Source organism: Crocodylus siamensis, chromosome 6 (assembly GCF_052110815.1).
Source record: "Crocodylus siamensis isolate JL-2025a chromosome 6, ASM5211081v1, whole genome shotgun sequence".
Lineage (NCBI taxonomy): Eukaryota > Metazoa > Chordata > Crocodylia > Crocodylidae > Crocodylus > Crocodylus siamensis.
The window spans coordinates 43,922,727-43,932,613 of NC_143400.1; the positions used below are offsets into that span (position 1 = coordinate 43,922,727).

At 50.7% G+C, this 9,887-nt stretch overlaps 2 protein-coding genes across 2 annotated transcripts; both read right to left on the reverse strand.

Moving 5' to 3' along the window:
* Positions 1-95: 95 nt before the first annotated feature.
* Positions 96-4,543, reverse strand: EMC9 (ER membrane protein complex subunit 9). The gene is made up of 5 exons (XM_090055334.1): positions 4,113-4,543; positions 3,484-3,560; positions 3,338-3,407; positions 2,954-3,048; positions 96-2,755 (listed from the first exon to the last, which is right to left on the reverse strand). The coding sequence occupies exons 1-5, from the start codon at positions 4,311-4,313 to the stop codon at positions 2,575-2,577; spliced, it is 624 nt and encodes a 207-aa protein (XP_089911460.1). The 5' UTR covers positions 4,314-4,543; the 3' UTR covers positions 96-2,574.
* A 2,469-nt stretch (positions 4,544-7,012) lies between these two features.
* PSME2 (proteasome activator subunit 2) lies at positions 7,013-9,804 on the reverse strand. Its single transcript, XM_090052031.1, has 11 exons — positions 9,270-9,804; positions 9,050-9,082; positions 8,906-8,968; positions 8,722-8,808; positions 8,608-8,647; positions 8,437-8,534; positions 8,282-8,350; positions 8,017-8,084; positions 7,553-7,607; positions 7,280-7,366; positions 7,013-7,197 (listed from the first exon to the last, which is right to left on the reverse strand). Exons 1-11 carry the CDS (start codon positions 9,480-9,482, stop codon positions 7,117-7,119), a joined length of 894 nt encoding a protein of 297 aa, XP_089908157.1. The 5' UTR covers positions 9,483-9,804; the 3' UTR covers positions 7,013-7,116.
* Between the last annotated feature and the right edge of the window lie 83 nt (positions 9,805-9,887).

The window sequence follows — 9,887 nt, forward strand, 5'->3', positions numbered from 1 at the left end:
CATAAAAATTGACCCCCCCCCCAAAAAAAGACTCCAATAAAATTGGACTCACCCCCTCCTTAAAAAGACATCATAATTGAAAAAGTCTTCATTGGTATTGGGTTTAATTTCTTCCACTTTGGTGAATTCAGTTTTTGCAGTGATATTTAGCTTTTTAGGGGCTTATTAGGGTAGAAAAACTAATTATGCTGCTCTTAAAGCAAAATGGCTTTGGGAAACTTCTTTCAACTTTTTAAACACACACTGAGGATTTTTTAACCCAAGATTTTATCCATTTCCATAAAGTAACACATTTGTAAAATGTATACATTATAAAACTCAATAAATAAATACATTTACAAAATCAACATAAACTACTTATAGATTCACTAAATTAATGTGTAAATTTGTTAAGTCTACTAAGTTAAAGCTATAGATTCATTACTTGGCTACACAGTTAACATAACATTTATTTGATATTTACTAAAATAATATTTTCTACACTTAATAGATTAATTATAGATGCACTACTTATAGACCTAGTTATGTATAACATTTTATATACTAAATTTAAGGATTCTCCATATATATAAATTCAATGTATAACATTAATGAATTCAATACAGCTGCTAAACTTAGAGATTCAATACCTTTACCACATTAATTCAGTGAATCTATATATTTATTAATAAATAATACATTACTAAGTTTAGCTTCAAGAAGTATTTAAACAGGATTTAAGCAGCAGAGAAAAAAGCAGATTACCCCAAGAGGCTTTACATAAAACAGAACAAGACTATGAAAAAAGCTACTAAAATTAACTTCAAATTAAGACCTAGATTAGAAAAAGTTGGGAATTTTAAATACTTTCAGGGTTTTGTTTTGTTTTTTAAATGATGGTTAATAATTTGGGTTGTAACACAGAAAACTACATATGCTGCTAGCTTTCTTTAGATATATTAAAAAACAAACAAGCTAATATAACTTTTAATGGGATAAAGTTTGAGCCACACTTCCCAGTGAGAAACCTCTGCTATTTTTTTTACTATTTCTTAGCTTTTTGCAATCAACATATTATTGATGCATTAAATGTTGTTTAAATAGACCTCAAATAAATGAAATTACATTTTATTTTACTGAAGTAACTTATACTTGTATTTAAAATGTCAGCCACATAAATAATATTAAGATATATAAATACAAAAGCTGATTGCAAAAAAAGTCAAAAGAAATTAAATAGGTTTATCAGTGGGAAAGAAGGCTCTACTTTTATTCCAACTACACAGGTGTATGGATGAAAGATCATACTAAGAAATTCTTCTCTCTTGCATAATTCCTGGACCACTGCAGCTACAACACCACTCTTAGATTAAATAACTGAGTAAAGAAACCATATTTTTCAAAAATACCAATTTTTTTAAACGAAACAAAAAAGCCAAAACAAACAAACCCCTCAGTTTCCAAGTTGCTTCGTTAAATTTCTGGCTTCTTATTTTTGTAACTTTGTGGCTGATTCTTTAAGTAAAATGAGGAGAGTTTTGATTGCAAAACTCAATAGAAAAGCATTTGTACAATTAAAGTATAAGATAAAAAATATCAGAATAATCTACTGAAAGAAGTGTGTGTGTATACACATACATACATACATACAACTGTATAGTTTTTGACACGGTTACATAGTTGTGTTGAAAAAGGAAGAAATAATATATATTAACATAGTTAATATTCAATAAAACTCAAGGTAAACAAAAAAATAGGGAAATGTAGACATCAAATCCTTATTTCCCCCTCAAAAAAAGCACTTTAGAAGGTGCATTTAAATTCTTCAGATTTTCACGTTTTAGTATTTGGCATTTTGAGCTCTTTAAAAATGAGGATTATGGTGGAGTGTGGGAGGAAAGAGGAAAAAATGCAAAATAAATGTCTTTATATGGCACAAGAGAGAGACTCTGAAATAAACCAGAAATATCTCAAATTAAAAGCCCTTTCTCGGAACAAGTTTTTCAATTTGTTCTGAATTAAAAAGCAATGGATCTGTTTTTGGGTTAAAATTCCTGTTTTAATAAACAGACTTCTATTGCTCATACTTTCTATGTTTCAGAGGTTAAATATTCCTGCTTTTCTGCTTGTTCTGGGGGCATTTTGTGCTGCTTTTTAATATCTGAAATTCAATGGCCCTCCTTCCTTTCAGCTGTCAAACAAATGCAGTATTTTGGGAAAATCTGGGGCAATTTGGATTTTTTCTTTGCACAGAATTCATATTCGTGATGTGGATTTTTCTGTAACTCTTTTTTACCCCCAAGATTTGGGAATTCCAAGGAATTTTAAAGGTAAAAGCAAGTAAAAATAGTAAATAAGATATATAGGAAGTTTCAAGGAGAAACAAAGCTACATTCATTTATAGAACCAGAAAACTGAACAATTTTAGGGATCTGAGTGGGGGGGCAATGGGGGCCAGCCTGGGGTTAGGTCAGTACTGACTGTCCTGGACATCTGACTGGTTGTCAGGTCAGACATGGGAAGGCTCTGCAGTGTCAAGCTGCAACCTGACTGCAGCCCATTGGCTACACCCACCATAACTTCCAACAGGAGACTTCAGGCACTGCCATTGGCCACCGATGTCAGCTGGGTGATTTCGGTGTTGAGGTGCTGATTGGTCCAGTCCCTCCGGATGTCGTCAAGGTGGGTGTCGAAGTCAACCAGTTGGGTATAAGCTTTGGCCTCCAGCAGGGTTTGGCAGACCCGGCGGGAGGACTCCCAATCCTGCCACATGACCCTGGTAGGGGAGAAAGAGTTAGGTCTGAATGCCTGGGTTCCTCCTGCAAACATTAGTGGGAGAGGGGACAGACCTATGATGCCTGGGTCCCTCCTCCTTCCACAAGTGAGCTGCCTGGATGCTTAGGTCCCGTCTTGCGAGAGGGTAATAGGGGAGCCTACAGAAGAGGGGGGCAAGGGTGCGGGTGTCCCCACTCACAAGTTTTTGTCCTTGGGGACCCACTGCCGGTCCCGTTGCTCCAGCACTAGGATGGGGGGCACACGGGGGCTCATGGTGAACTTCCGGTTATTCAGCTGGGGGGGGGAGGAAGAGGATCAGAGAAGGGGGGAAGCACCCCACAGCACCTCTGAACCCGTCATCCCACCCCCAGCACCCCACACCCACAGCACAGAGTCCCAGCCTCCCCTACACCCCATCCCAGCCCCCACCCCCCAGGATCCCTCCCACATCTGGTTCCAGCCCCCAACACCCAATCCCACTGCCCTCCAACCAGTGATTCTAGCACTTCCCTGCCGATCCTAGCCTCCACCACCCCCAAACCAGTGATCCCAGTTCCCAGGCCCCCCACCCCTCCAGTCTCACCATGATGAGCACAGCACCTTCACACAGCTCAGCCAGGCGCCCTGCAACGCGCTGCGCCAGGGGTGGGGGGCTGTGGGGGGCACACAGGGGTCAGCGGGACCCCTGACCTTCCCCCCCTTTCTTGCACCCGAGGACCCTCGACTCACCTCAGCTCGTCCAGCCCTGCGCCCGCCTGGTAGTACCCAGCCAGGAGCAGGCCCTGCGTTGCCCCCCACGCCTCCACCTGCAGGCACAGAGGGCACAGGTGACTGGTAGGGGGAGGATGGGGGGACATACCCCTACCTAAGATTGGCCCCTGACTTGGCACTGCTCAAGACACGGCAGTTTTTTTGCCCTGTGGGTTGGTGGCATGTTGAGCAGGGGAGGCACTAAGCTGTGGCAGAAAAGTGTAGGAGTGGATATGAGGCTTCTGGCCCACCCCGGGTCCACCCACAAATTGTGCCCCACCCCCAAGACTCAGGAGGCAGCAGTCACCCCTGCCAGAGAGGCTGGGACCCGACCCCACAGGGGCCCCTGGTGTCCCCACCCCCACTGTGGGCACAGCGCCCCCTGCCCCGCATCGGGCCCCGCCCACACACAGCGTGGCCCCGCCCCCGACATCACTCTGGCTCTTGCCCCGCCCCTTCCCCATCACTCTCCCGCTGGCCCCTCCTCCTGCCGTCACTGCCGCGTGCCCCACCCCCTGCATCCCTTTCCCTGCCCCCTCCTCGTCACTGTGCCCCCTGGCCCCACCCTCTGCCCCAGAGGGCCAGGCCCAGCGCCGCCCCACGCGCACCTGGTGCAGCGCTACGTCCAGCATCGGGCGGAGGACGGGCGCTGCGCGGAAGAGCGGCACGCAGTCGGCCAAACAGAGACAGCGCGCGGGTGGCGGCGCGGGGCGTCCCAGCAGCAGCCCGCTGACGGCCGCCGCCGGGTGCCGCGCCGCGTGTAGCGCCATCTTGGCGTAGGCGCGGCCAGACAGCTCCACCTCCGCCATAGCCCGGCCGGCGTCCTGCCTGCCAGCCAGCGCCTACCCTCGCCGCCACGCGCCATTCGTTGGCACTGCTCTGCTCCCGCCTTCCGCCGCACGGCCTTTGCTGAGTGGCTGCCAGCTCGCGCCAGCTCCTCCCCGCGGATCCTTACAGGAGCGGTGAGGGGCTCCTAGAGCGGCCAGTGCGGAGAAGAAACGGCCTTTCTCCATATTTAGCACCACCTTACCTTACCCAGCGTGCCCTGCGGTGCCCTCACTGTCGGGGGTTAAGTCACAAGGCACTGGGCCTGAGTGGGGGTGGGGGGAAGGTACCCTTAGTGCCCTGCACTGGCTAGGCTTTACACACATTACCTGCAATGCCCGGGGGTAGAGGTCACTAGACCCCTCCAGTGTCCTGGGGCATCAGCCACCTGGCCTGTATTACCCACAATGCCCGGGGTAAATGCCCACCATGCCTACAGTGCCCCTTTAGGCCCCAGGCATGGTGGGTGACAGGGCTGATCTAGAGCAGGTGATGGGATCTGAATCCAACCCTATTGTGCCTAATTGCCTCACTGCAGTTCCAGATCCCCTGACCAGCAATCTCTCCTGGCAGGCTCAGGGGAACCCCAATCAGTTAGGGGGTCTCCTGGCCACAGGCCATAAATTCAGTTGATGTCCTGATAGGAATGAGTCACAAGTACTCCATGTATTTTGTGGAATAACTTGGTAGCTTATTCCTGCCTGTATCATACTACTATTAATTGTTTAATTACGGACTGTATGGGATGGTTTGCATAGGGATGATCCTACCTCAGGCAGGGGGTTAGATTAGATGACCTCTGGAGGTCCCTTCCAGCCCTACTCTAGGATTCTATGCACATATGGTTGGGTGATGAGACATGATTAAGTGGGTAATCACGTCATAAGTGCAGTGTTGCCAACTCTTGATTTTTGGCACTGTTCTTAAAGTCTATGTTTTGGGAATGTGAAAAACTGAGCTTTCTTTTATATGAAAGAGCTAAGTTTTTCACATTCCCAAAGCACAGATTTTAAGAATAACACCAAAAATCATGAGTTGGCAATACTGTTAAGTGTAACATATGGATTGGGCCTGACAGAGCACACCAGCTACTGCTGACTGTGGACTGAGCAAAAGCCCAAGTCATGAAGCTGGTATACATCAATAATAAGCTTGCATTTAAATAACAAGCAGTAACCTGGGCAAATAGAACAAGAATCTGTTTTTCAAGCCATTAATATTAGATTAGGTCCAGAACAAATAACTGCTTTTTGGAAAAGCGTGCAATAGTATCTCGAAGGAATGATTGATGATTTGCCGTTGATAGCAAGTGAGTTGCACATAGATAGAAATCTCGTGCGATAATTGTGCATTTTTGTTGTTAACTTGTTGCTAGGTTTGGCTGTTTTCAAGGCAGGGCTAGACACACGCATTGGGTAAACTGGGCACCTGCCTGGGGCCCAGACAGAAAGGGGGCCCAAAAATGGTAATTTTTCTTATTATTATCATTATATTATTAATATTTCTCTTTATCGTTACCATTATCATTACTGGGGCCTGATACTAAAACTTCACCTGGGGCTGCCAGGAGTCTAGGTATGGTGCTATTTCAAGGGACCTGGGGGGACTAGCAATGTCTACCCCATGGCACACCTGTAGAAGTGTGGCTAAAGCAGGCCACAAAGCCTGTTCCAGCATGAACTAATGTTGGAACTGGCCTCATCAGCAAAGTAAAAGCAGCAGAACGTGGCAAGGAGCATTCCCAGGTGGTGAGGGAAAGAGAGAAGTTCCTTCTCCCTGGATTGCAGTTTTCATAATCAAATTGGCATCTTCTGAGCCCACAGGAAATCTGGTTCTGTTCCCGAAGTTTCAGTGAAACAAAGACATTTGAATAACATTGATCAGAATATTTGTTTAAATAACGCACATAAGTCTTCAGGGCTGCTTGCCAACATGCACGCCGACTTCCTCCTCCTTCCTGCATCTCACCTGGCCACTAGAGGTGAAAATCTGTATTGTGGAGTTGTCAGTAGCAAAACAGATATAGAAACAAGTGCTTATTCTTGTGCTTTTGAGGTATAATCAGTACAAGGTTGGGTTGTTAGATGTTTTTTGCCTCTTTATCTGACTTGGGTTGTTGTAAAGCTTTACAGGCAACGAGGGACTGGAGGAGCATTGGGAAATGTGGTTGTATCTTGTCTGGGTGTACAAAAATGGTAGTCAATAAGGGAAGTGGAACTGTCACTGAATTGCAAAACCCTTATAAATGGGATGTAGTCTTGTCTCTCAAAAGACCAACTGGCATCAGGTTTTTGGTAACACCCCATTACCCACTGTGCCCTGGAGCAGATGTTACTAGGTCTCCATTACCCACAGTGCACTGCAGGAGATACTAACAGGCCCCCCACCATACCCACAGTGTCCTGTGGCAGACGCCAATGAGTGCCCATTACCAACAGTGCCCTGGGACACAGGCACCTGAGCCCTGAGGTCACAGGCAGTAGCCAGCCATGGGGGGAGGGCACCTCAGGGGCATTACCCATAATGCCTTGGGGCAACAAGGAAGGTGGATGTGCTGCCCTCCATCTGAGAGGTCCTACCCACAATGCCGAGGCACATGCCAACAGGCCCCCACACCCCATGACACACGAGGTGTCACCTCCCCCACGACAGCTCAGGACAGAGATGCACACACCAGGCTGTGTCTGAGAAAACCATTTATTTTCACTGCCTGTAAATGCCACCTTGTGCCCCTTCCCTCTCCCACTGTCGGGCAGGTATGGGGGCAGCTGCGGCTGCACTGCATCATCAATACATGGATGGCTTCTCCTCCCCCTTGGGGTTTGTCAGCTTCTCCAGGTTCTCCGACAGGATGTGGTAGAGCTCGGCCTGGTGGGGATGGGGACAGAACAGGGGGTGAGGTGAGGGAGAGAGAGAAAATAGAGCCCCCTACCCGCTCTCTGCAACTCACATAGAAGCCCCGAATGTCCAGCACCATGGTTCGGATGTCTCTGTAGGCTGCCTCATCACGCTCATGGACCAGGGTTCGGTAATCCATCTGGGGAGAGGGCACTGGTTAGACTGGGATGCACTCCTGGGGGAAGCTTGCAACACTGAGGTGCCTGCCACTGCTGCTGGGGGAGGGCACTGTTCAAGGGAAGTCTGCAGCATCCAATGCATCGAGGTGACTGATGGAAGGAACGGCTGGAGGAAGCTTGCAGCCCCGGGGGGCTGAATCACTCACCACGTGGGTCTCCTTGGAGGCCTTGGCCACGGCATCTCCACGTTCAGAGAAGTACCTGGGGGGGCGAGAGGAGAGAGCACTTGGGGGTCACCATGCCATGCTCAGAACCAGTACCCACAATGCTTTGGGGGCATGGGCACCCATATGGAGCAGCTATCCACAATGCTGTGGGGTGCCAACCTGGAACCATTACCCAGAATACCTTGTGGCCATGGGCACACATGTGGTGCTGCTACCCACAATGCCTTGGGGCAGGGAAGCTAGAGTAGGGAAAAGGCATATCCCCCACAATGTTTTGCAGTACCAAGGCCAACCAGGTGCTCCCAGCTCCTTACCCATAATGTCCTGGGTCAGGAAGCCTGCTCCCCACAACCTTGGGCTGGGGGAACAGACATTACCACAGGGCAGAGCACATGTTACCCATGGTGCCATGGGGTGGGCAGGCCCTACCCAGGCTGACTCACTTGGAAATGGCTGTCTGGAAACCCTCAACCTTGGTCTTCACAGCTGTCACTCGTTCCAGCACCTTCTCCTGGGGACAGAGGGAGACACACAGGCAGGGGGTGAGGCTGAGGGAGCAGGAATGACTGGGCTTGGGACCCCCAGGGGTTTTGGGGGTGCAGGGCTGGAGGCCTCTGGGTATCCAGGAATAGCTGGATTAGTGGTCCCCTGATATCTGGGGTGCAGGAAGTTGGGGGGGTTGGGCAGGCTGGGTGGACACCTCCTTACCTGCACAGCCACCCCAAAATCATTGCCATCCTCGATTTTGGGAATCAGGTACTGGATCCAAGTTACTACCTGCAGGATGAAGCAAGGTAGTAAAGGCACTACTGTGGGGAAGCTCACGGCCCTGTAGGAGCTTGGGTGGACAGGGGTTCTCTCACCAGGATGCACTTCTCCTTGAGCGTCAGCACCTCAGGCTTGACCCGGTCCAGCAGGGCCACAATGGCTTCATTGCCCTTCAGGAACCCACACTTGGGGGCTGAGGGAGATACAGAGAAGTCAGGGGGGAGTAAACCCCAAAGCAGCCCCCCAACCCCACCCACAACACTCACCTTCTTTCTTCTCTTCCTTGTCGGTCTCCATGGTGCTGGCCTGCAGAAAGCAGTGATCAGACCCTCTGCCGCCCCCCTCATCCCAAGGAGGGGAACAAGGACCCTCCCACTCACCTCCTCATCCTTGGGGGGTGGGTCAGGGATGGGGATCTCCAGTGGGGCTCGGAGGCTGGAGAGATCCTGCACGTTCAGAGCCTCATCCTGGGGGCAGAGGGGGGGAGTTTAGTGGGGCAAATTTAGTGAGGACAGGAGGTAGAACAACCCCTCCCCCCGAGGACAGGGAGTAGCAATTTCATACCTTCAGGAGCTTGTCCAGCTGCAGGATTTTCTGGGGTAAGAACGTGGCCAGGAACTCTTCAGCCTGGGGGTGAAAAACTGGGGTAGGGAGTCGCATGGAGCAGGTATTTGGAGGGGCAATAAGGGAGGTCAGGTGGGTACTTACCTCCTTGAAGAGGGCTTCCTGGAAGGCAGCCACCTGGGGGACAGGGTGAGAAGGATCAGAAATGTGGCTGGCTCTGGGGTGGCACACGGCCAAGTGTAATGCCCCTCTATCTGGCCCCAGGTTGCCCCCCCGCCAGGCTGGGGACTTTTCGGGGGGCTCCCAAGACCTATCTGGCCCCAGGTGCACCCCATTTGGGGGTCCCCGTGACGTCACGGCCCACCTTCCTGGCGGCCCCCCCGGCGGGGCGCAGGGCGCAGGCCTTGGCCATGATCGTGTCTTGGGCCGTGTGTCCCGCCGCCCCTTTCGCTTTCACTCTCGCCCGGTTCCGCCTCGGAGGCTCCGCCCCTGGCCTCGTGGGAGGGGCTTCTGGTGACATCACCCCTGCCCCCCACTTTCTGGAATTCCCCTGTGTGATGGCAGAGCCTCCCCACATACACCCCCCCAAGTGCACTCTATGGGCAGCGCTCCCCGCCCCCCGCCGGGACCCCCGGGCCGGGAGTACCCCTTTTCGTGATGTCACATTCCCCCAACCGCGGGGGCTCCCGGTGACTTCAACGCCCCCGGCCCGGCTCCCCCCAGTGCAGGGCGGGGGGGGTCCTCCCACGTGCCTGTGCCCCCTCCCACACCAAGGCGAGCGACCAGTGGAAGGACTCCCCTACCCTCCCCAGAGCCGGGAATCCCCCTCCCTCTTGACATCAGGACTTCCCTCCCTGAGGTCAGCTCCCCCCTAAATCCCAGTCGGGGAGGGGATCCCCAGCGCTGGATATTCCACAACCTTCCCCCGGCAGCAGACGCCCACTGGAGAAGTGTCCCGGTGACGTCACGCCCCCTCCCTCGA

What these genes read in the sequence shown, in the direction of transcription:
- EMC9 (XM_090055334.1), bottom strand. Translation starts at nt 4,313, where the DNA reads ATGGCGGAGGTGGAGCTGTCTGGCCGCGCCTACGCCAAGATGGCGCTA. An exon ending in TGGACGTAGCGCTGCACCAG is followed by an intron (nt 3,561 to 4,112) that starts GTGCGCGTGGGG and finishes CTGTGCCTGCAG; the next exon opens with GTGGAGGCGTGGGGGGCAAC. An exon ending in GTCCCCAAGGACAAAAACTT is followed by an intron (nt 2,756 to 2,953) that starts GTGAGTGGGGAC and finishes CTCCCCTACCAG; the next exon opens with GGTCATGTGGCAGGATTGGG.
- PSME2 (XM_090052031.1), bottom strand. Translation starts at nt 9,482, where the DNA reads ATGTGGGGAGGCTCTGCCATCACACAGGGGAATTCCAGAAAGTGGGGG. An exon ending in ATTTTGGGGTGGCTGTGCAG is followed by an intron (nt 8,085 to 8,281) that starts GTAAGGAGGTGT and finishes CTCTGTCCCCAG; the next exon opens with GAGAAGGTGCTGGAACGAGT. An exon ending in CCTCCAAGGAGACCCACGTG is followed by an intron (nt 7,367 to 7,552) that starts GTGAGTGATTCA and finishes CCCTCTCCCCAG; the next exon opens with ATGGATTACCGAACCCTGGT.